The sequence below is a fragment of the Haliotis asinina genome, chromosome 6 (assembly GCF_037392515.1).
Source record: "Haliotis asinina isolate JCU_RB_2024 chromosome 6, JCU_Hal_asi_v2, whole genome shotgun sequence".
Lineage (NCBI taxonomy): Eukaryota > Metazoa > Mollusca > Gastropoda > Lepetellida > Haliotidae > Haliotis > Haliotis asinina.
In genome coordinates, this window is record NC_090285.1 from 24,031,114 (window position 1) to 24,058,017 (window position 26,904).

The 26,904-nt window shown below is 38.9% G+C and overlaps 1 protein-coding gene across 7 annotated transcripts in view; it reads left to right on the forward strand.

Annotated features, from left to right (window-relative positions):
* LOC137286451 (mitogen-activated protein kinase kinase kinase 7-like) overlaps window positions 1–26,904 on the forward strand; it is a 68,024-nt gene that overhangs the window by 11,235 nt on the left and 29,885 nt on the right. The window contains exons 10-16 of one of the 7 annotated variants that reach the window (XM_067818324.1): window positions 801–985; window positions 1,549–1,741; window positions 3,429–3,515; window positions 4,733–4,810; window positions 6,508–6,759; window positions 8,575–8,645; window positions 18,202–18,261. In XM_067818324.1, the coding sequence (XP_067674425.1) occupies window positions 801–985; window positions 1,549–1,741; window positions 3,429–3,515; window positions 4,733–4,810; window positions 6,508–6,759; window positions 8,575–8,645; window positions 18,202–18,261 (926 nt within the window). Of the gene's footprint in view, window positions 1–800; window positions 986–1,548; window positions 1,742–3,428; window positions 3,516–4,732; window positions 4,811–6,507; window positions 6,760–8,574; window positions 8,742–18,201; window positions 18,262–26,904 lie in introns of all 7 variants that reach the window. The other 6 variants (XM_067818321.1, XM_067818322.1, XM_067818327.1 and 3 more) reach the window with 6 other exon arrangements.

Sequence of the window (26,904 nt, forward strand, 5' to 3'; positions counted from 1 at the left end):
CTGAGCCCATGAAACTCCGGGTTAGATGTGATGTCCAGCAACCCATTCTTGTTGTAAGAGGCAGCTTATAGTATTGGATGGTCATGCTCCCTGACTTTGTTGACACGTCATTGAATCCCTATTGTGTAGATCTATGCTCATGCTCAAGATCTTTTATGGAAAAATCTTCTTTTTTAATTCTTTGACACACAATGTTTCGGGGTGAACCTGATGAATGAATCTGAAATGACCCTGAAATGTAGTGTGCTGAAGTATTAAAAGAAGATTTATACATAGAAGATCTTGGTCATATATAACAACTTCTAAATGCCAGTAAAAGACATCAATGTTCATGCTGTTGATCTCTGGATGGTATGATCATACAAATCTGTGTGATTGTGAGAGTACCCTGAGAGTATTGAGAATTAGACAGCGACCAATCTCTTTAGCCCAGACTTACTGTTTTAGAAGCTGCAATTCCTGGCTTGTCTGGTCAAGACTCAATTACTTAAAGACCATTTTCTCTTTAGCCCAGACTTACTGTTTTAGAAGCTGCAATTCCTGGCTTGTCTGGTCAAGACTCAATTACTTAAAGACCATTTTCATGTACTTGAAATCTAACTGATTGCTGCATTCAACAAACAAACAATACAAGCTTTAGATGAAAGATTCTACCCCTTTACTGAAACCTATGTACATATACTGGTATCTTTGTGACATTCACTAGTGGCATGAAGAAATTGTAGTCATAACAGTGGTTTTGTTTTTATGCTTTGATGTGTTAGGCACTGTGATTGGTGGATTAATGATTTTTGTTTCAGCACCTATGACACCGCCAATCACATTCTCCAGTACGCCTCCCAGTACAGTGCACTCCCATTCGGTATCGCCTCCTACGAGCGAGTCAAGAGCAGTGACCAATAGCGATACTGTCAAGTTTGGTGCTGACCGACCTGACCATGTGCCTCTCTTCCTTCCAAGCAGACATGCCCCCATTGTTGTGGAGGTACTTCATTATAGTCTTAACGTTTACTTCCTGATATCATCACAATATGGCTGAAACATTGCTGATGTGACATTAAATATTAACTTGATAATGATATAGCTTTGAGAAACGTCGCCATCACAATAAACAGCATGCAGCAAACAGTATATGTAATTATCTTCTGTGCAGTGAATTTATAAACTTCAAAATTGCATATTGGATTTAAGTTGATGTAACATGTGTTCTGACTGGATAGAAAGAAGGGAGATACTTCTTGTTGTGAATTATTTGCCGCTAGTTTATTTTACAAGAACTAGGAAATATGGCCATAGAACAGAACTGAGTGGGAAGATATGACTTGAGTAACCTCTGTTGGAATACAATGTTGTGATGGTGCAACCCTACAATAAATATAATATAGTGTATTGCTGGCACTGGTGTAGCCAGAATATGGTGAAATCAGTTATTGGGATGAAGATGTCGAGCACACTGAGGTACAGCATCCAGAACAAATGATATACTGGTATGTAAGACTCATGTAAACAGGACTCAAAACATGATTAAGTCTTTGACAATAATTTCAGGAGGAGAGACACAGAGGCCAGCAGAGTGCACCCCCATCCCTTGCTGCCAGTCGAGAGAGTCTCCATGATCCCCGAGGTTCAAGGTCAGGGACACCTGTTGACCATTACAAGAGATATTCAGCTGATCTGAGCAAACTGGATGAATACGACATCTCATCTCAGCAGCGGAACCAGGCTACCAACCCACAGAGAGGTGACTCAAAGATTATGTGCTTTTTCCAATGAAATTTTCCATTTTCATTTATTTCATCTATTCATTGGATCATTTGGGATTGCTAAATCTTTAAGAATTCTTGTTTAGTTGCAACCAGTTATTTGAAAATTGAATCTTATATGTAGTTTTTCTCAAACCTTTTTACTTCACAATTAATTTGTGAAAGTGTATTAATTTTGGTTTGAAGTTTTCTGTTGGTCTTGTAGTTGGATTTTGCTCTAGTACAAGTTTGTTATAGGACAGAAATAAGGTTCCCCTGCTATCCGTCTGTAATCCATACTTTACTGCCTGTGAAGTATACAACCCAATTTGTTGTTTAGATACAGGAAGGTTTGCATCGCTGTTCGTCTATGAATCTGGTCCAGGGGTGAAAACTGTCCATTAGCCAAAGTGTGACATAAAAAACAAAGAAATAGTGTTGCTTTATTCAGATGTGGATTATGTAAGACCTGTAATTGTGGTAATGGATGCCACAACAGTGTCAAGTTAACCTCACCTACATTATCATGTTTATGTATGTTGTGACAAGTTCTACAAGTATCGTTCAATACTTCTGCATTCTTGTGAAGGAGGCAATATATGATCATAGTTTGCTCTCTGCAATATCATAATTTTTTCAATTTGTTTTGAATATTTTAGTTCTTTATTTGTGGCTGCTTGTTTGTTTAAGCATTTTATTTGGACACATGTTACTTGAGTTGTAGCCCAGAATAATCTTCACAATAACTACACCTGCATGAGATAATCTCACATCACAGAGCCCCAGTGAATGCATAGAGGACTAAGTGGGGATGTAACAGGTTTTATAACTTGTTGGGTTTAGTTTGTTGTGTTCCGTGTCATTAAATTTCAGTGGGACAGAACATAGGTTTGCTTTAGAGGAGGTATTTTGTACATCCAAAAAGGGTGACTTTTTTGGGGAAAATAATTTCTATGTTAACTGAATGATAAACATCACAACATACATTTGGGACATGAAATGTATTGATTCAAAATAGTGTCATAATGTTATTGAGTTTTGCTATCCTTTGGGAGAATTTTGGCAAGGGAGGTAACTGTGGTCAGTTGCATCAAAATTGGTTTATATATGCGATATTTCAGAAAGGAAAGAGTCATGAGCAAGGTTATTATAATCCTGTATGTGGATGACGTAAAACAAGCTCATAACTGCCGTTTTCCCTACAACTACAAGTATGATTTGTGTGTAGACATATATTTCCCTGCAACTGTTCACTGGGTTAAGGCAAGAGTCACTTGTGAAGTGTCTAGTTGCTTACATACATGTGTACATATTATCTCATCTGTATTCGCACAATGTAATGCTTGCTCCTCTCAAGGTACCTGCTAGAGCATAGAGTTATTGGAAATATTGAACTGCATCAGTGACTGGTTCCACTTCATTACAGAAATATCAACTTTGGTGTAGGGGGTTACAAGTGTATTTCTTCTGAATTACTTTTGGACCTTGTAAACACTAATACATTCATTCTTAATTGAAGCTAAATATTTTCTTTCATGATGGGCCGTTGTTGTAGACATTGCAGCCTTTCCAGTACTTGCATGCCTCTGGCAGGTAGCTGCTCTCTCGCTGTGTGACATGTGCGAGTGTGTGGCATGTGTTGTTGTTGACATCATCGTTTAATTCCCATGCATCTCGTACTACCAGTGCTAGGTCACCGCCGATCGGGGTCGCATGGCACCCCTGCCAACTTCGCTACCGCTGGCATCACCTTTAATCAGACAAACCAAGCAGGTGAGGATTCTGAAGCAATGATCGTCATGGTAGCAGGCTTTTCCAACAACATCTGCCATAGGAGATGATAGCAATACGACTTCCTCATACTGCTACGCACAGTGTAATTCCTCTCAGTGTGTAATCAATACCCTGCTCTTCTCCCTGGAGAATTTACAGTCTAAGCTATAGGTTAGACCTGTGAATGTTTGCATCGCTATCATATATGAATCTGGTCCAGAAGTGAAACTTTCCATTAGTGGAAATCTGGTTGAATTTGAAACTTTTCCTTAAAAGAATCTTCAGGGAATTTCAGATTGTATTATGCCTTTAGTGGACCAGTTTTAATGAGATGGGCAAAAGTGTGTTGTCCCAGTAATCTTGACTAAACAGCTTCAGCGGGTGAAGAATTTGATAAAGCAAAAGTAGGCAAAGGATATGATCAGTCTTTTTGGGTAACGGGGAACCACTGATTGGAGCCTAATTTGCCTTCAATAGACTTGTATTATCTAGCACTGTTATGCTCTCATTTGGCATGCTGTTCTGTCAGTAAACAAACACAATATTTTACCAGCTAATACAATCAGTAGATCACTGTCTGAAACTTGTTCTTGTACAATGCATCAATTCCGAGAGTGTTTTTAGTGCACATCCTTGCTCTAACCTAAGTATTTTCCCCCATTTTGTTTGTGCATGTGTTTGGCATGATGTTGCTGATGTGTTATGATTGTGTTGGTTTTAATGGATTGTGTTTATTATAGACTGAAACCATCCTGTGTCTACAAACTCGTATGTTTATAGCGATTCTGATTGAACTTAGATTATTTGAAGGAAAACAGTTTATTCTCAAACAGTATGATGCTACGTTTTTTTGACAACTTCAGACACTGGAAGTAGTTTCAGCACTTAAAAGATATATTTCCATGATTTCAGACATTAAAAATTTGTTTGAAATTGTGGAAATGAATGAAAATACTTTTAGCTATAGTCTAGGTCACAGTTACTAGATTGTGAAATATATCTGCATAATGCTGCATATGTTCTAGTGCCCTGTTCATATACGTTCTAAAGGAAACCATTTCTAACAAGAATCTTGTAAGCATGCATTCAGAAATATACAGACACTGTTTTTAGCATTTTTCCAAATTATTAACTATATGAACATGTAAGATTTCGGGGAATTTTGATTTAATGTGTGTGATTTCCTCCTCTCTCTCTCCATGCTGCTGGGACTATAGCACTGGGAAGGTTTGGTTCATTTGATGCACTCCTTCCTCCAGCTCGGCCTCCAAAACCTAGTTTCTTGCTCTCTCAAGGTATAACTTGGTGCTGGTATTTTTTGTTATTTTTATCTCTATTTTTATTGTTTTTAAAATGCATTTAGATGTAATGATGGAATTGTAAAGCATCAGTGTTAATGGCTCCCTTTGATTACGCAGTGCTGTCATGAAGGAATTGAAATGAAAGGATTGGGTTTTGGTATGGGGAGGTAGGAAGCCATGCTGTTGAAGTCACATGTAGGACCTGGAGTTTATACATGATATTGTTGAAGTATTTCTGAAATGGCACAAATATCTTTCAAATTAATCATTGGATGTATAACAATTTGAATTTTCCACCAGGAAAGAATAATGGAAGATTAATGTAGAAGAATATTTTGTGTTGACAGTCATCATTTTCACATATTAGATACCAATTCATGACAGTGTGAGTGCTTGGTGGAGTATCATGCTTTGTACATACAGGACACTTTCAGCTGCTTGCAATGTGGGCACATCTTGCACTTACCACTCTTCAGTGGCAGAAGAATTTTAACTTGTTTCATCACCTGTGTATAATATGACAGTGTATATACATATATTTCCATTTGTTAATAGTTAACCTTTGTTGTACACTTTTCCCTCCAAGTATGGTCCTTGGCAGAGTATACTCAATGCTTAATGCTGTTGATTGTGTGGTGTTCAAACATGTTGAAAATGGAATTTAGTCTGTATATATGTGTTTGGTAACCTTGAGATGTGACAGCTTTAGCTTCAGTGTTTTTAAGGTAGGGCGCGTGCACGGAAACAAACAGACAAACAGACAGACACCCACGGGCACAACCACCCAACCATGGACACGGACACACACACGGATACACACACACGGAGACACACACACACACACGGAGACACACACAGACAGACACACACACGGACACGCACACACAGACACAGACAGACAAACATGCACACACTGACACAGACAGACAGACATACAAACAGACAGACAGATACACTTGTCCTTGTTGACTGATGTGCTGCTATTTTGTCGTGCAATCTGCTTACCTTGGGAACTCAAGGAACTGCTTGTGGGTTCAAGTACCTGATGTTTCTTGGTTTGTCAGCACCTGCTTGTTGCCTTCACCAACATGGAAACCTGCATCATTTCATTCTTTCCTCCTACATTTAGCTGATGTAGCTGTGGCTTAAACCCAACTCTCTTACACGGTCTAGTTGAAGCTTCATTCATCAGCATTTTGTGTATACAATCATAAGACAGTTGACAGCGTGTATGTGTCAGCTTGCAAAATGCCAGTCCAAAAGCAAATGATGATTTATTAATTTTAAAAATAATTTATGCGTTGCAGTGAGGCAACTGTTAAGTCATAAATTTACATTGAAAGAAAAGTAAGCATTGTTAAAACCCTTGAAACTATTTGTTTGCATGATCTGAAGTGTAGCTATTAATTTTGTCATGTGTTTGTGTATGGAGTCACAGCTATGGTCACAAGATTCACTGCTTCTGTTGTACTAAATGGGTTTTAGCATGATTTCGCACCGTTTGCAACAGTGTACTGCATGCTAGGCAGTGTAAGTAATTCACATGTCGAGTCATTGCCTGTATGATAACATCGTTCTAAATCCTATCAGTTGAAACAATAGTTGAAACAATCCTTTTCCCATCCATGCTGATGAGTATCCACACTGAACACTATCCAGGTCTATATTGAACCCCACCACCTTCTATCCAGGGCGAGGACACCGAAGAATTGGATCAGACGAGTACACTCACATCACAGGGACATCTAGCGCGTCCTCCACCCCTCGTACAGCCAGCCCTGCCCGCATGCCGGCCACAGGGGTGACTCACTGCAGCACCTACCCTGGTCAGCTGAACCAGATGGGGCATAGCATGTCGCCACCCACTCGCTCCATCTCACACCAGCCCCCACCCAGCTCGTCCTGGACAGCAACCGAAACACCAGGGCAGATGCCTACATCAGGTACTGGAGTTTTGTCATGGTCATGTTTTGGTGGTGAAGAATCACAACTGTCCTCATCTTGTAGGTCCTTGAGCAACAGAGGAATCACATTTTCACTTTGAAACTTTTTGCCATGTACCTGACATGACATTAATATAACTGAATTACAGTTCGGGCAGCTGGGATCTGTGGTCAGTGGCACTTGTATAACAGCATCAGACTGACCAGAATATTCACATACTTATGTAGACCAGTGAAATATTCACCCAGTGTTCAGTGATATGATACTTCTTCATAAGGAGCTGCCACTAGTGAGCAGGAGGATGCTGTATTTCCTGATCAGACTCATGACTGAAAACCAAAATATAGACTGTCATGTGAGATTTCTGTCCATGTAAGAGCCTGTATGATTCCCTTTACAATGGGCAATGGCAGTACCAGTGATTGCTTTGTTACTAATGGGTATCTTGTTTTTGTCTGTCCAATCAATGGCATTTTGTCTGTTTGAGGTGCATAAAGTTATGCAGATGTTGTTCTGTGCATCCTTTCTATGGTATCTGACCATGCATGACTAACAACCAGTCAATGTCCATCCTTCAAGCTGTTGACTAATTACATCATATAGAATTTTTCAAAGACAAGCCCAAAATATTCATAAACCATCAAACAATGGAGTTTCAATCATAACTCTTCCTGTGTGTCAAATAGAGTAGAGCTTCAATCATAACTGTTCCTGTGTGTCAGATAGAGTAGAGCTTCAATCATAACTGTTCCTGTGTGTCAAATAGAGTAGAGCTTCAATCATAACTGTTCCTGTGTGTCAAATAGAGTAGAGCTTTTACACAGAGATTAGTGGCATTTCACATGGACATGATGCATTAATATATATTTCATTTTGTGTTTCCACTGTCACATGTTGTCAACAGGATGTAACAAAATATTTTTACCAGTTTATTTTTAGCTAATTTCCAGTGACATCTCCGGAATCAATGTAGTACTAATGTCATTTTGTTTTGTATTCTTATCATGTGATGCCAATAATATATACTGACGTCCTTGCTTGTGCTGTGTTGTCTTTATATCACCTGATTTCAACACGATGTACTGTTTTCAGTATTGCCTGATGTCAACACGATATCCTTAGATATATTTTCATGTTGTTTCTAGTATTACTGACATCAACATGATGTACTAAGATATATTTTCATGCTGTTTCCAGTATCCCTGAATCAACACGATGTCCTAAGATATATTTTCATGCTGTTAGCAGTACCCCTGTCATCAACATGATGTCCTAAGATGTAATTTATGCTGTTTCCAGTATCACTGACATCAACACTAAGATATATTTTCATGCTGTTTCCAGTATCCCTATCATCAGCACAATGCCCTAAGATGTATTTTCATGCTGTTTCCAGTACCCCTGGCATCAACATGATGTCCTAAAGATGTATTTTCATGCTGTTTCCAGTGTTACTGACATCAAGATGATGTCCTAAGATGTGTTTTTATGCTGTTTCCAGTATCACTGACATCAACGCAATGTACTAAGATGTATTTTCATGCTGTTTCCAGTATCCCTAGCGTCAACCCGATGTCCTAAGATATATTTTCATGCTGTTTGCAGTATCACTGACATCAAGATGATGTCCTAAGATGTATTTTCATGCTGTTTCCAGTATCCCTAGCATCAACACGATGTCCTAAGATATATTTTCATGCTGTTTCCAGTATCACTGACATCAGCATGATGTCCTAAGATGTATTTTCATGCTGTTCCAGTATCACTGACATCAGCACAATGTTCTAACATTTCTCTCATTGGTGTGTTTCTAGGGGCTCCTGATGTAAACATCCCTGCCTCTGCTATGAACATGGTCTATCTATCTCTGGACCACCAGTTACAGGTGAGATCAGACACCACTGGCAATCCATCAGTGGAGCGTTGGTTGAATACAACCCCCTCCGGCTTTGACCCAGACAAAATACCAGAGTTATGCAGGGTACTATTTCTACTTGTTGTCTCCATGCTTGTGCATGCACAGCTTGCATGTACCTGTCCTACCTGGGCCACTTTGGTTGGGTTAAATTTTTGAATGCACAAGCAAAATATTCAATTCAATAACAGTTAACTGGCAGAATATTGTATACTCACACAATTTGCCCCTTTTTAAAAACATCCTCTCGAAATATCTACTTCCTTTTCCATAGTTTTCAAACCTTGTCATTATTTGGGCTGGAAAAACATGAGATTTCCCTGAATTCCTATTGTATCTTGACAACCATTGAATATGTTTTAACATGGTTGATGATGCCATAAAGAAATTCAAAATAGGAAAAATAATCCTTGTTACAAAAAGGATGCAGTCGTATGCAGTTTGGTTGCTTAGCTGGTTTGGGCAGAAACACACATGTATAATTTGTTTTTGACAAGTGAAGTACAATTTTTCAGTTAAAGAAATTCAACTTTTGTTAGAACCCAGTTATTTCTGAATTACTTGGGTTGATGCAGATGGTGTTTAGTTTTTGTTATTGAGGAATATTTTCTCCATGCATGGTGTTTTTACCTCATTTAACACCCAGTGATTTATTCGATTCTTGGTTCTGACACACAGATGTCTCTTGACTCTGTTCAACTTTTTGTGATTTCTTGTGCCATCAGTCACTTGTAGACGTTGGAGCATTTTATTCTGATGTAGAGAGTAGCATGTTGCATCTATCATCTACCACATGTTGACTAGGTTCTCCCTGTTTGTTTGCCACAAATTGTTTCTCACATTAAGCTGAACTTCTGAATCATTTCATCTGATTCCTTCCTTGTATGTAGTGTTCATTATTCATCTGTATTGTCATTAACTCTGTTTCATCAACACTATGGTAATGCTTGGTTGTGTTCTATTTACTGTCAAGATATATGTCATAATGAGGAACTGGTTCAGAGGTATAGTAGGACTTCTTGGATTTCAATCTCATTTGTCAAATTTGAAATTAAATGTTGTCTGAGCGATTGTCAGTGGTATTTGAATTAGACTAATACTAAGTCAGTGAATATATAAAACAAAATTTTGATAGAAACAAATAATTCCTTTTAATTTGAAAAAGACCCAGGGTGATATGTGATGTCATGAAACTGATGAAATCTGAACTTACTTCACTTTGGGCTTTAGCATTGCAGAAAGGGCTAGACTGCAGGGAAAGTAGTGTGGTTCAGGGACTGTGAGACAAATTGTAGAAGGATGTGAGTGTCCACATTGGTATGAATGTTCACTCTAAAATTATTCTGTTTTGTTTTTGGTAAAACAAAAGCTGTTAAATAAACTGTTGACTGACAAGAAAGCAAACTTTACAAACAAAACATCAATTTGTTTTGGTGTCTCTATACCCATGAACCTTTTCCAGCTTGCAAGGTGGAAGTCCAGTCCCTTGTTGATTGTAGACTCTGATGCTTCCAGAAAGGAAATGTCAGATGTTCATCATCTGCATGTCATTCACTGTGTGCTTGTTATTCATATATTATACTGTCAGCTCATGTTGTCTCAGACTAGGCCAACCGTGCCTCTCCTTCACAACCACTCTCTGTGGGTAAATGTACATACTATACTACAAACTATTTCTGATAAATAAAATGCAGAATTCTGTAGGTTTCTTTATTCTTTTTGGGCTGGTGTGTTAGCCTTAAATGGTTAAAGCGTCCAATTGTTATGCTCAGAAACCGAGTTCGATTCTCCACATGGGTACAAAGTGTCCCCCGATGTGATACTGCTGGAATATTGCTAAAAGTGGTGTAAAACTGAACTCATTATCATTTTATAGTTTGGAGAGGATCCCCGTCAGGAGAATGGTATAGACTGAGAAATACATGAGTTGACTAATGAATTGTTGTTTGTTTATTATCCACATTGTTCTGGTGAACATTTGAGGGATTATGATGAACACTTATGTGTCATCTGACACTCCAGTCTCAAAGTAGTTCAAAACAACATTTTTCTTAAGTAAACAGACATTGAAATTGAATCATTAATTGGCCTGTGTGTGTCTATTCAGATCTCTTCAATGTTTGCCAGTGCATCTATTGGTGTTCTGTAAATTACCATAATTAATATTATGTGTTGATATATTCATGCTTCAAGTATGCCTTTCAAAGGTTACTAAGGATCATGTGTCAAATTTTGTGCTTCTGTTGAATTTTCAAAGACAGGATTATGTGGAGTCTGTTCCAACAAACGTGACCCAGCAGGAGTCAGATCACCCATTGGGTGGCAGGTTAGCTGACAGGTTAAAGTGTTTGTGCATCACACCCAAGGCCTGTGTTCGATTGCCCACCCATTTCTGTACAGCTCATTTCTGGTACCCCGCACCATGTTATTGCTGGAATATTGTTAAAATCAGCTTAAAACCACACTCACTCTGTGACAAGAGTCCAGACTCGCAAGGAAGTTTAATTTCTGTTGGAGGAGCAATGTATTCTACACTATGTTATGCAGGTCATTTCTGACTGTGATGATATCTTTGTGCCATCAGGATAAACCTGTCACTCCACTGTGTGATTGAATGCTCTTATCCATCTGTGTGTTGCTGGGTGTGAGATCCAAACGTCTAGTCCCTTCCATTATATTAAAGATGTTTGGAATGTAAGTTTGTGATAACCCAGCTTCTTGCATGCCTGTTCATCTTCCAATTTATAGGTTGTTGTTTGTATTTGATGCATAAACATGTTTCATTTATGAAATTCTCAGTAACAAATTATGTTGTGCTCTTTGATTCTTCACAATACATCAAAACAGTGTTTTCAAGTACCTTGTGATCCTCATGACCCTGAATTCATTCCTTTGTCTGTTCATGTAACTGAGGCAATGTTTGGGGTCACCTCATCATTGTGGACCGAGACATTTCAATGTTTATTTGACCAATGAGTATCTGAGTTAGAATTGATCTTCTGTACCCCATGCTTATTGCAAGAGGCAACTAAGAAGATTGGGTGGCCAGACTCGCTGACTGGGTTGACACATGTCATCACATCCCATTTCCATAGCTTGATGCTTGTGCTGTTGATCACTGATATGTCTGGTTCAGATTCGATTCTTTTCAGATCACATGAAACTAAACTCACTCACTCACTCGGCCTTTAATTCATCAATACTTGATCCTCAGTATACTTTGAGTAGAATGTGCCTAGAGCATGTCCCTTAGTGACATGGATGAGGCGCCATATAAGTACTCTTATTATTATTACTATAATAGTAACGATAAAGGCTATGGTGTGATATCAAGACTAGTTATGACATCGTGCTCATGCATATAGAAATCGAAATGGGATTATAACATGTTTTAGCATGTCTCATTTCATAGAGAACATATACTGTAGATTATATGTAGATGTAGTGAGGCAAACTAGAACAGTAAACAAATTCTGCCAGCTGTCTTAACACAAGGTCTGTCCTTGATATTGCAGGGTAGACAGACAATTATAGGCCTTCGTTGCAGTTTGCCTTAATATTCTCTTTCCTTTCAGATAAGCTTGCTTACCTATATATAATAGATACTGCTATCATTTGATTACACGTAGATGTACATAGCCTCTTGCACATCATGGACATGTGTCATTATTTGATTACACGTAGATGTACATAGCCTCTTGCACATCATGGACATATGTCATTATTTGATTACACATAGATGTACATAGCCTCTTGCACATCATGGACATGTGTCATTATTTGATTACACATAGATGTACATAGCCTCTTGCACATCATGGACATGTGTCATTATTTGATTACATATAGATGTACTTGCACATCATGGACATGTGTCATTATTTGATTACATATAGATGTACTTGCACATCATGGACATGTGTCATTATTTGATTACATATAGATGTATTTGCACATCATGGACATGTGTCATTATTTGATTACATATAGATGTACATAGCCTCTTGCACATCATGGACATGTGTCATTATTTGATTACATATAGATGTACTTGCACATCATGGACATGTGTCATTATTTGATTACATACAGATGTACTTGCACATCATGGACATGTGTCATTATTTGATTACACATAGATGTACATAGCCTCTTGCACATCATGGACATGTGTCATTATTTGATTACACATAGATGTACATAGCCTCTTGCACATCATGGACATGTGTCATTATTTGATTACATATAGATGTACTTGCACATCATGGACATATGTCATTATTTGATTACACATAGATGTACATAGCCTCTTGCACATCATGGACATGTGTCATTATTTAATTACATATAGATGTACTTGCACATCATGGACATGTGTCATTATTTGATTACATATAGATGTACATAGCCTCTTGCACATCATGGACATGTGTCATTATTTGATTACACATAGATGTACATAGCCTCTTGCACATCATGGACATGTGTCATTATTTGATTACATATAGATGTACTTGCACATCATGGACATGTGTCATTATTTGATTACATATAGATGTACATAGCCTCTTGCACATCATGGACATGTGTCATTATTTGATTACACATAGATGTACATAGCCTCTTGCACATCATGGACATGTGTCATTATTTGATTACATATAGAAGTACATAGCCTCTTGCACATCATGGACATATGTCATTATTTGCCAAATACAGGAGCAGTACATCAACAATTCAAATGGTCCTGTTGGTCATAGAGGTAGTGACATAAGGACTTTGAGACTAGAAGAACAAACTCAGTATTAGTAAAAACTTCTGTGTGAACATAAACATAAGTAATAATAATAATAATAATAATAATAATAATTTGTCAGTGGATGCCCTTCCTTGGCACAAACTGCATATCTCAAAAGACATGATGGCATGGCTCGCTGTTTTTATTATCGTCTCCGCCATGCCTGTGGCTTTGACTCCGAGGTCCATCCATGGTATGACCCTGAACATGTCCAGGGCGTCCTGGAAAATGATGCTTTTAAACTTCTCTGGAATAGGCCAATATACAGCCTGAGACGAATTCCAGCCAACAAACCTGATCTTGTCCTTTTTGATAAAGCCAATGAAATTATTTATATCATTGAATTTTCTGTCCCTTTTGACAGCAATGTGATTGGCAAGATTCAGGAAAAGCATGATAAATATGCGGACCTTGCCTTTGAAATGTCTCGCTTGCATCCCAAGTACACTGTCGTCAGGCTCCCCATTGTTCTCGGTGCCCTTGGTTTGGTACCTCCTGATCTCTTGGCGCAGATGAGGAGAGTGCCCGGGTTCTCCACCGGGAGCACAGCCCTTCTGACAATCTGGGTAATGCAGAAGGCTGCAGTGTTGGGGAGCCTCCATATTCTCCGGAAAGTTCTTGGTGGGTTCGACTAGGCAGTGTTTCCTGGGAGAAGTCCCATTCGCTGTCTGGGCTGCGTGTAGAGGGGGCGAGGGCCCTGAGCTGATGATGAGCTTGACCAGCCTGACTGTGCCAGGATCACCCGAACCCTCTCTGCTGCATTTTCATTCTAATCTGTAAAAAGTAATAATAATATGTGTATTTATAATGCGCTGAATTCCACACATAAAGCATGCTCAAAGCGCTACATTGTATTTTTCCCTCCATCACCGGATGTCAATCTCAACAGCACATCGTATTTCAATCTCAACTCCCTGGGGAGTATACAACTCTTGCTGCCACTAGGCGCACCGAGTTTATTGTGGCTCTCTCATCCTAACGAGGTACCCAATTGACAGCTGGGTGGACGGGGACACATAGTCACAGCACTTTGTCCAAGTTTACTGCACGTTGCTGTACCTGCAACTAGGTGTATGCACGTGTTTATGTGGCCACCATCTGGTCATATACCAACGGATTCGTGGGTTCTTTTCAGTGCACAGGGTTGTGTACTGTACACTAGGGGTTGTGACAACACTGAAAGAGTCTGCACACAAAGTTGACTCCAAGGTTTTTACACCCCGTCACAGGTTTGCTCGATCCCGAAACCTCAACCTCGCTGGATCACTAGCCTGGCGCCTTAGCCAGCTCGCCCACCATGCCCCATAAGTACAAGTATAAGTAAAGTTTGATCTGCCTTGTTAAATTGCATTAATGACATTGTTATTAAGCACTGTTATTTTTCTGTCCATTTGTCAATGGAGATTCTGATTCAGCATATAAATTCGGTCGACCATCATGGGAAGTTATTGCAAGCTTTCTTTACCATACCATGACATCCAAAGATATTAGTACCATTTGTGAATTACATATATGAATACAATGGATATTCTGATTATTTCCACTGTATTTTGTGAGAAGTTGACATTGGACCACAACAACGGCTTTGAAGTAAATTGTGTTTTGTTTGACTTTATGTCTATTGATTTCCCCAAGTGTAAAGTTTTGGTGCAGGCTTCCATGTTAGTACAAATAATGCTTAAGGATTTCTTGCCTTGGTCCGTATTTCACTGTCCACCATGTGTGTTGGTTTCCATGCCTTGTCGTTGCATGAACTCATCTACATGCAAGTTGCATTCCTCCTTCCAAAGTGAGTGTCAGTTCAGCTTTTGGCTTAAATTTGTTTAGGTCTCTTACTCTGTGTGTGTTTTGGTATGTACACTCTTTCCCAGCAAGACTTTGCTATGACTTTGTAACTTACAGATACATTTTGTCTGTGTTTTTACCAGGCTGTGTTTTTCAGACACAAAGGCCGTGTTATTACCAGACACTAAGGCCACATTAATACCAGACACTACAGCCATGTTATTACCAGACACTAAGGTCATGTTACTTCCAGACACTAAGGTCACGTTAATACCAGACACTACGGCCATGTTATTACCAGACTCTAAGGTCACGTTACTGCCAGACACTAAGGGCGTGTGATTTCCAGACACTATGACTGTTGTTAAGTACACTTTGAAAACAATTGAAACAGTTCGGCTACAATTCTTTATGACATTGATTAGGACATTTTACAAAAGCACATCCACACAGGACACCACTATTCCCATGATGCTGTGGGTGAAGATGGTGCTTTCAGAGTGAAACCACAGGTTGGAAATGATATGTAAACAATATTTTACAATATAGTACAGCATTTATTTGTGAGCCTTTTGGACAAGTCAGTGTGCTGTCCGAATACCTTACTCATTCGTACTGGAAATTTTGAGGCCTCAATGCTTACTAAAATGTATTCATGCAGAGAGATATGTTATGGAGTGAGAGATGTGATTGAGAATGAGGTACTTTAAACATGGAGGTTAAAAGCTCTTTATCAATGGACAGTTAAAGCATGAGCTTCAAATTATAACATTACAATTGTTAACATGTGGGAACATGCTGTATTTCACAAAGGTAAATGTATGACAGGGGAACTCAAGCTTCTTGTTACATGTCTAATGAGGCATGGAGGAATACAATTAATATATCTGTCTGTCTGTCTGTCTATGTATGTGTGTATGGATGTATGGATGGATGCATGCATGTATGTATCTATCTATATCTGGTCATGGAGGAATACAAACTTTGTACTACATATGTAAGTTAGCATGGAGAAATATAAGGTTCATGTAAAATATGTAGCTGTGCTGGGAGCAATACAAGCTTTGTATTATGTGCTATATAGAAACTGGAGGATACAAATATTGTGTTACATATGTCGCTGGGCATGGAGGAAAACAAGGTTCTTATTACATATGTATCTGGCAATTGGAGAATATGAACATTGTATTAAATATGTATGGGCATAGAGGAATATAAGGTTCATATTACAAAATTTAATGGAACTAGGCATGGAGGAATACCAGGTTCATATCACATAGGCAACTAGGCATGGAGGAATACCAGGTTCATATCACATAGGCAACTAGGCATGGAGGAATACCAGGTTCATATCACATAGGCAACTAGGCATGGAGGAATACCAGGTTCATATCACATAGGCAACTAGGCATGGAGGAATACCAGGTTCATATCACATAGGCAACTAGGCATGGAGGAATACACTAGGCATGGAGGAATACCAGGTTCATATCACATAGGCAACTAGGCATGGAGGAATACTTTTAGCTACACATTGTTTGTAAATTTCGTATTTCCTGTGGCACAGAGGAAATACAGAATTTACAAGGGTCTTATAGTCCTGTACACCCTTTCAAAACACTGTTTGATGAATTTATTACCCTTAAGATCTTTTAAATAACTTATCTTTAAAAAACAGTATTCAACCTTTGGCAGAATGAGACGCAAAGCGATTTGCCGTCATATTTCCTGAACGGTCATAAAGGGAGATAACTTTTATGATAAAAATGATTGAATTAGAGGTTATGTTGAATGAAAAGTGGAATGCTGAAACATATTATGTTTGGATATATTTTTTTGACAGAAGTAACAAATTATGGCAACAATATTAACTCTCATACTCATAACTGTATGCGCCAACTCTAAAATTTTGAGACCTGTGAAGGTGCTGGGGTAGAATAGGCCTTCAGCAACCCATGCTTGCCATAAAAGGTGACTATGCTTGTCGTAAGAGGCGACTAACAGGTTCGGGTGGTCAGGCTCCCTGACTTGGTTGACACATCGATACAGATCGATCGATACTCATGTTGTTGATCACTGGATTGTCTGGTCCAGTCTCGAGTATTTACAGACTTCCGCCATATAGCTGGAATATTGCTGAGTGCGGCGTAAAACTACACTCACTCAATAACTCAATCCCTCACTAAAATTTTGAGGCAATCAGCCATTTGGCAGCTACGTTCCATCTAAGGTCAAGGTCATTTATACAACCCGTACGTGTGTCACGCGACAGATTTGATGGGGTCTATTGTTTGTACACCCAGGCAAATCCCCTATTTTGTTTCGTACGCTTTGGCTATTAACCAATCTGTTTCAACAAATTTATCTTAAGGATAATAAAAGGTTCATAATACATAAGCAGCTAGGTTTTTGGGAATGCAAGGTTCATATTACACAGGCAACTAGGCATGGAGGAATGCAAGGTTCATATTACACAGGCAACTGGGCATGGAGGAATGCAAAGTTCATATTACACAGGCAACTAGGCATGGAGGAATGCAAGGTTCATATTACACAGGCAACTAGGCATGGAGGAATGCAAGTTTCATATTACACAAGCAACTGGGCATGGAGGAATGCAAGGTTCATATTACACAGGCAACTGGGCATGGAGGAATGCAAGGTTCATATTACACAGGCAACTGGGCATGGAGGAATGCAAGGTTCATATTACACAGGCAACTAGGCATGGAGGAATGCAAGGTTCATATTACACAGGCAACTGGGATGGGGAAGTATAAGCCTCATATGACATAGAGGTAGGTTATGAAGCTTTGGAGGAAACAAGGTTTGTATCATTGGTAGTTTTAAACGTATTGGGATCAAAGTTTGTGTGTGTAAGATGAAGGACTGTGAATGTCCAGACTGAATCTCACTATGAACAAGACTGTGTTGTGTTTTCAGCCCCTGGCTCCATGTGTTTCTAACCCTGATTCTATGGCCATGTATGAAGAACACTGCAAGGTAGGACCCTTCTTTGTGTGGCATTTTAGAAGTTCAGATGTAAAATATAGAACAAATTTTATGGACAACAGCTTCTTTTATATTGTTAGTGTGATGTTTTGATTCTTGTACTGTTGTCAAGCATGAGCATCACAGATGCTGATGTTTGCTGTGGAGGTTTGTCTCCCTGACACTTAACAGTGCAATATCTGAGTTTGTGTGTTTCACTGAAATGACAAATGTTTGACTCCTATATCATTTAGGACTTTCCTTCCACACTGTGTGTTCCGACTGAAATGGTGGAGATATTGTTTGTGTTGGAGACTATGCGAGAAGCCCATTTCCGATGTCTCTTACTGTGGTATTCTTGGAATATTGCTAGAAGTGGCATTAAACTGAACTCACTCTTTGATTTGTTGACTGGAAGAGTTCATGCTGTGGCCCCTACATATTTTAGTGTGGCTTGAGTCACAATCACACCTTTTGATAAAGCTTTGCCTGATAAGAAGAGTTGTCTCCCTTTCACTGCTCCAGTCTCTGTCCCATGCTGGTGTTTGGTATAAATGAATACACTATCCCGCCCACCAACATTGAAACATACCTAAATGGATGTGGTGTCAAGCTGTGTTTAAAGACTCATCAACAATGCTGTTGTTAGTGTAATGTGAAGAAAACAGCTGTGAATATCAATTCCTCATTTAAGGCAGCAGTTCACAAGTGCTCCAGTCAAGCAGGACTGCTTGGCGCACTGAAGGCCATGAGCCTTCAATCATGGATGTCACATTGGGAGTGATTTGACACACTTTCCAGATAGGAATTAATGAATAACCATAAAGCAATAGTGATAAAAACATGTGTAACAAAATAATTTTGTGTGCACGCTTTAAGATAATGGCATAAATTGAATTGATGATGAGTGATTTTCACGCATGAAGGAGGAGTGTATGCTATTTACTCTACTGTCCCATGGTAATCAGCTGTGATTTCAATGTTCTCTGTTTTCTGTGATGTGTGTGTTCTGTGATGTGAAATAATTTAAATGTATATCGTATGCCCATTGCAGATATGCGTGTTTTAGTTATCAGATTATCTCTTCTTGTGTTCAGGATATTGCTATTGTTTTAATCTTCTATGTTTGTTAATAATGAATTTTTTTATATCAATGTGAATGTCATCTCAGTATCAAGGGGTTCAGTCTGTTCGAATGTCATCTCAGTATCACCGGGTTCAGTCTGTTCGAATGTCATCTCAGTATCAAGGGGTTCACTCTGCTTGAATGTCATCTCAGTATCAACGGGTTCAGTCTGTTCGAATGTCATCTCAGTATCAAGGGGTTCACTCTGCTTGAATGTCATCTCAGTATCAACGGGTTCAGTCTGTTCGAATGTCATCTCAGTATCAACGGGTTCAGTCTGTTCGAATGTCATCTCAGTATCAAGGGGTTCACTCTGCTTGAATGTCATCTCAGTATCAAGATGTTCAGTCTGCTTGAATGCCATCTCAGTATCAAGATGTTAAATCTGGTTGAATGTCATCCCAGTATCAAGATGTTCACTTTGCTTGAATGTCATGTCAGTATGAAGATGGTCAGTTTGCTTGAAGGTCTTCTCAGTATGAAAGTTTTCATTCAGCTTAAATGTTATCTCAGTATCAATTTGTCCACTCTGTTTGAATGGCATCTGAGTATCAAGATGTTAACTTTGCTTGAATGTCATCTCAGTACCAAGATGGTCAATTTGCTCGAAGGTCATCTCAGTATGAAAGTCTTCACTCAGCTTAAGTGTTATCTCAGTATCAAGGTGTTCACTGCTTGTATGTCATCTCAGTATCAAGGTGTTCACTCTGCTTTAATGTCATCTCCGTATCAAGGGGTTCAGTCTGTTTGAATGTCATCTCAGTATCAAGGGGTTCACTCTGCTTGAATGTGTTCTCAGTATCAAGATGTTCAGTCAGCTTGAATGCCATCTCAGTATCAAGGTGTTCACTCTGCTTTAATGTCATCTCAGTATCAAGGGGTTCAGTCTGTTTGAATGTCATCTGAGTATCCAGATGTTCAGTTTGCTTGAATATCATCTCAGTATCAAGATGTTCAATCTGCTTGAATATCATCTCAGTATGAAAGTGTTCACTCTTCTTGAATGTTATGTCAGTGTCAAGGCATTCACTTTGCTTGAATGTCATCTCAGTATCAAGGTGTTTACTCTGCTTTAATGTCATGTCAGTATCAGTGTGTTCACTGCTTTAATACCATCTCAGTATTGAGGTGTTCACTGCGTAAATATCTCAGTATCAAGGTGTTCACTGCTTAAGTATCATCTCAGTGTCAAGGCATTCACTTTGCTTGAATGTCATCTCAGTATCAAGGTGTTCACTCTGCTTTAATGTCATATCAGTATCAGTGTGTTCTCTGCTTAAATACCATCTCAGTATCGAGGTGTTCATTGCGTAAATATCATCTCAGTATCAAGGTGTTTACTGCTTAAATATCATCTCAGTGTCAAGGCATTCACTTTGCTCGAATGTAATCTCGGTATCAAGGTGTTCACTCTGCTTTTATGTCATATCAGTATCAGTGTGTTCTCTGCTTAAATACCATCTCAGTATCGAGGTGTTCATTGCGTAAATATCATCTCAGTATCAAGGTGTTTACTGCTTTAATATCATCTCAGTGTCAAGGCATTCACTTTGCTCGAATGTAATCTCGGTATCAAGGTGTTCACTCTGCTTTTATGTCATCTCAGTATCAGTGTGTTCACTACTTAGATATCATCTCAGTATCAAAGTGTTCACTGCTTGAATGTCAAGTCAGTATCAAGGCGTTCACTCTGTTAGAACGTCATCTCAGTATCAAGGTGTTTAGTAGGATTCAGTATCATCTCAGTATCAAGGTGTTCACTGCGTAAATGTCTCAGTATCAAGGTGTTCACTGCTTAAATATCATCTGTCTCAAGGTGTTCACTTTGCTTGAATATCATCTCAGTATCAAGGTGTTGACTCTGCTTTAATGTCATATCAGTGTCAGTGTGTTCACTGCTTAAATATCATCTCAGTGTCAAGGCATTCACTTTGCTCAAATGTAATCTCGGTATCAAGGTGTTCACTCTGCTTTTATGTCATCTCAGTATCAGTGTGTTCACTACTTAGATATCATCTCAGTATCAAAGTGTTCACTGCTTGAATGTCAAGTCAGTATCAAGGCATTCACTCTGTTAGAACGTCATCTCAGTATCAAGGTGTTTAGTAGGATTCAGTATCATCTCAGTATCAAGGTGTTCACTGCGTAAATGTCTCAGTATCAAGGTGTTCACTGTTTAAATATCATCTGTCTCAAGGTGTTCACTTTGCTTGAATATCATCTCAGTATCAAGGTGTTGACTCTGCTTTAATGTCGTATCAGTGTCAGTGTGTTCACTGCTTAAATATCATCTTAGTATCAAGATGTTCACACTGCTTAAATATCATCTCAGTATCAAGGTGATCACTGTTAATATGTCATCTCAGTATCAAGGTGTTCACTATTCTTGAATGTCATCTCAGTATCAAGGTGTTCAGTCTACTTTAATGTCATCTCAGTATCAGTGAGTTCACTGTTTAAATATCTCAATATCAAGGTGTTCAGTATGGTTCAGTATAGGGTGGTGTTCAGTGTGTTTCAGTATCATCTCAGTATCAAGGTGTCCAGTATGGTTCAATATAAGGTGTTCAGTGTGATTCAGTATCATCTCAGTATTAAGGTGTCCAGTATGGTTCAGTATCATCTTGGTAAGATGTTCAGTGTGATTCAGTATGATCTCAGTATCAAGATGTTCAGTTTGTTTCAATATCTCAGTATCACAGTGTTCAGTATGATTCAGTAGCATTTCTGTATGAAGGTGTTCAGTGTGATTCAATGTCATATCAGTGTCAAGATGTTCAGTATCATTACTGTCAGTATGAATGGTTGTGAGTAGTATGCTTCAGTGTAATGCCATTTTCCAAAGTGAGGTTAAAAGTTGGAAGGTATGCAAGTATGGTGAGAACATGAAATCCTGAACAAAGACCTAGTTGTGATGAACAAAGCCCAGTAGGGGACCGATGGAAGACTCTTGTAGTATGGTCTGATGGGGAAGTACAACCATGTTGTAAGCATGGCTAGGCACATGCCTCTTGGTGCATCATGAGGCCACTGGGAGAGGGGTTCCCGCTTTTCAGTATCGTGATCTGTTTCCTACAGAATCCTGTGCTGGATGAACAATAAGTTGGTATGTCTTTCAATCAGGTGTTGACAATTTATTTCTTATCAAGGAAGAGCGTTAGTTATGCTGAAGAGGTGTACTGGTCGTAACATCAGTCGACATTAAAGCACTCCAGCACCAGGCATGCACGTGCTTCTCCCTGGAAGCAGGACCACTGTGTCCTCAGATATGCCAGTGTGTGGAGCTTGGGGCCAAGGTAAACTATTGTAGCATTTGCCATCAGGTGGGAGCCTTGTTTTCAAATGCACAGATAAAGAGACTTTTTACAGGAATTTTGGACAATAACCAATAAGAAATCTGACTTTATGAAATCCAGATGACACTTGGTATGCTGGCATGTGTGAATCCTATATTGAGCTGTTCTCATAGGTTAGATAGGCTGGTCTTCAGTCAGTTCCTTCCTGTTGAAGAACTGACATGGAATCAGATTATTTTGGACGCCTTGTTTCCAGTAACCATGGTAACAATGCCAACTGAAACTTCAGTGAAGCAGGATGGTTAGCTTTGAGGCTTTTGAATGTGTCAGTCATTCAGTTTACCTGTTGACATTTGAGAGGATTAATCTTACTTTTAGTGTGATGTTTTCATTGCAGATTGCTAGAAATAGTGTGAACTCAGGAACAGACTTTGATACGGTTATGTATCTAAAAGCTCAATGTGGTAGAGATTGGAATTGGAAACAAAGTTCCAATCTCATCACAGTTCAGAGGCAGTAGGTTAGCATAGTGGTTGCTCATGATGCCGAAGAAATGGTTTGATTCCCCATGTGGGTACAGTGTGTGAAGCCAATTTCTGGAGTCCCCTGCTATTGCTGTAATATTGATAAAAGTAGAAGTTTCATTCACTCACTCACTCAAAGTTGAGAAGGATAGGGTGATCAAACTTAAAGACTTTATGGATTGGTAATCTTCATGGAATTGGTCCTAGATCATGCTTTCAGACACAGATTTGATCATGCACTGGCTGCTTTGAGATTACTGGAATATTACTGACTGCATCTTGAAACACTCATTGATTTGAATATGCAGTTGATTGTGTCCGAGCTGGAGCCCGGAGTTATCCCAACTGGGTTAGTGCAAGAAATCAATTATCTCATGGCCACCAACAACTGCACTATGGCCACATGTTGAGATAATCAAACACCTTGAATTTGCATAACTGTTTAGGCTGTGACATAAACATGTTGGACTGTTGTTAAGGTTTGGGTGCTGTGATTTGCACTCCTTTAATGGATTATGCAAACAGAAACATGTTAGTTTGTGAATTACTGCTGTCAGCTGCATTGTGAATGAGATTGAGGCAACTGGTGGTCCTTCAGGAGACATGGCCATGGACAGGTTCAGATGGGTAGTCCTTGTTCTCTACTCTTAGTTGAGTGCTGTGAGGTTGTAGTAAGTAATCATTATCATTAGAAAATGTTTCCTTCAAGCCATTCTTAAGATTCCCTAGAAATGAGGAATGGGATTAACCATTATGTATTCTTATATCTTTCATTGTAGAGGTGTTGTTGCAGTTTAAAAAAATCTCATGTCCTTCAAAGGTAGGGATGTTGCAGTATAAGGGACCCACATTTAAATAAATCTCACGTTCTGCAAAGGTAGAGATGTTGCTTTATAAGGGACCTACGGTTAAATAGATATCTTGTCCTTCAAAGGTAGAGGTGTTCCAGTATAAGGGATACACAGTTAAACAGATCTCTTGTCCTTCAAGGGTAGAGGTGTTGCTGTATAAGGGACCCATGGTTAAATAGGTCTCTTGTCCTTGAAGGGAAGAGATATGACTGCATTCTGTGGAACCCTCTATTTTGTTATCAATTTTTTGGCCAGGAAGATTCTAACTTCCTGTACTGTGTGGGCAGATGAGAATTTAGGGACTACCTTGACATAGGTGCTGCCACAACCTTTCCTCACAAACACTGTTCAGATGATGAATACACAATGATTTCACTCAGCGGCATGCATGTGAACAAGTGCAGACTGCAGCAGTGGTATTTGCAGAATAGAAGTCTGAGAGATTGATGAATTATGCGTTATGTTGTAATGAAACCTTAAAATTCCTACAGGTCTAATTAGAGTCCTCACACATACATCACTATGCCTGTATGTATCTTTTGAAGCTAAGCTGTCAAAATTTTCACACATACACTGTCACTGAAAATGTTCCATTATTAATCATATCTCCTTTGCAAGTTCACTTTTTAATGTAAGATTTCAATTGAAACTTTACCAGCACTTAACTATAATTGATTTTAAAATTGATATGTATCACTGTAGTAAAAAAGAAGGAACCCTTTCAAAATGCTGGTCTTTTAAAAACTGGTCGTGAAGCAGCAATTCATCTAACTTAGGGCAACGCAAGCTGAATCACTACATGATTGGTTTTAGAGCCCTGGCTCAGTTTTTTCAACAACAAAGTTCTGAATGTCTTTGTGAGTCCTTTATCCCACAACTTCCAAACTGAAGCGATACATGATTGCCTATTGATTAGGTCCTTGCTTCTAGCAGTTTGTGGTAAAATGTCGCCGAGATTGCTAGATTTGTGGAAGTCATGTCCAGAACTTTGTCGTTGGTGATTTCCCTTGACCGCCGTCCATAGTGAGCAGAAGGAGGCTAACTGGACCCTTAGCAGTCTCAGAACACCCTACAGTCAATTGTTGCTTCTACAAATTAGACATAAGGCCGCTTCCGATCCAACCCCAAGGCTACTGCTGGCCCTTTGGTAGGAAATAAATGTCTGTCGCGGAAATGCTGTTTACAAAAGCTGACGGACAGGAGGATGGACATTGAGCTTGTACTGATGCGACTGCTGTGTTGTAGGGTTTGTTCAATGAACCAGGTCACCTGTTGTGTTGGAGACTGGTCTGACTTTGTTCTACTTCCAGTGTCCTCACATATTCCCTCAGTTTCTTCCAGATTGATTAGTTTTTGTTTGATGCTTCATCAGATTTGTCAATCACTTTCAAATTATGTGTCAGTTGGGCAATGTCTTTTGACAGAGCATTTAAATTTAATTTAAACCTAACTTTTTGATTACTTTTTATTTATTTTTGATTACTTTTTTTTTATGTTATTAAATGTATGTTGTTCAGACAGATGGGCTGACATAGTTGAAAGTTTATAGATGTTGATATTTAAGAATAAAACGTAACATTTGTGTGGTATTATGTTGTCATGTACAGCATTAACAGAATTGAAGTTAAGCAAGAAATTTTTTGATCTTTCATATTTAAGAATATTAAAAAATATTTAGTCCGCCACGTGATTGGTAACAAAGAAAATATGAAAAGAGGTTTTATGTCATCACAGGCAGATTTGAATAGATTTAGAATTTGATTTGAAGATATTGAGGCAGCTGCAATACTCCCTGAATCTGTAATTGAGTTAATGTTTTTTGCAATGTTACCACTCAAGACAGCTTTCCCAAGAGGATCTGAGAGGTGATCAAGCCATACACAGCATCTTATCTTCCACTACTCAAGTGTGCTTTATTTAAAAATCCCACCACGTTACAGTGGTGGAGAATCTTGATGCTCATGGTTGTGAAGTCAGTCAGTAGTATATGTTTTAGTGATGAGGATGTCTGTGCTTTCTGCACTCCGCTATCAGAATAGAACTTCAGTCTGTTAGACATCTGCTGAGATCTATCTGTGCCCATGTCACTTGGAATTTTTTCTAATTGATGGAAAATAAACCTGTATGCAGTCCCTGACATGAATCATTGATAAGTGTTTTTTCTAGTCCACTCCTGATAGGACAGATTATTTGTTATTCTGTTCTCTTCAGTTGGTTAAGATGATGCTGTATCTGTGAGTGAAACCTACCTTGAGTACCCACTATTTTGTGCTTCTCACAGTTTTATTGTCATGAGAACCCTGGGTTTGTTTGCCACTGGAATTCTTCCTGGATGTGACGTCATGTCTCCCGTTATCATTATAGGGTAGGATGTCTCTCACTGATGTGAGTAATTTGATTGGATAGTTATTTTAGCCTTGTGACATTTAGACTGGGGCAGAACAGAGCCTTAGTGCAAATGGACCCTGGATTTTTATTGTAAAGAGAATGGACAGATATCTAGTTTTGTATACAACTGGAAAATGTTTTGACAGCTGTAATGGTGATACTTGGGTACTAACTGAGTGAGTATGGTTTTATGCCGTTAGTGCTAGTATTCTAGCACTATCACAGCAGGGGACAGAAATTGGCTTCGCTTATCGTACCCATGCGGGGAATCAAACCTGAGTCTTGATGAAAGACTGCTTTAACCACTGGGCCACCCCACCACCCTTGATTACATATTGAAAGGCTATGTTAATCTCAATCAGGGAAAAAGAAGGATACAAACAGTTGAATGAATAGTGATAAAATGGCCATGGGAGTTTTACAGTATTTATGTTATTTTGACAATTAAAGATATTTGATATTTTCTCTCA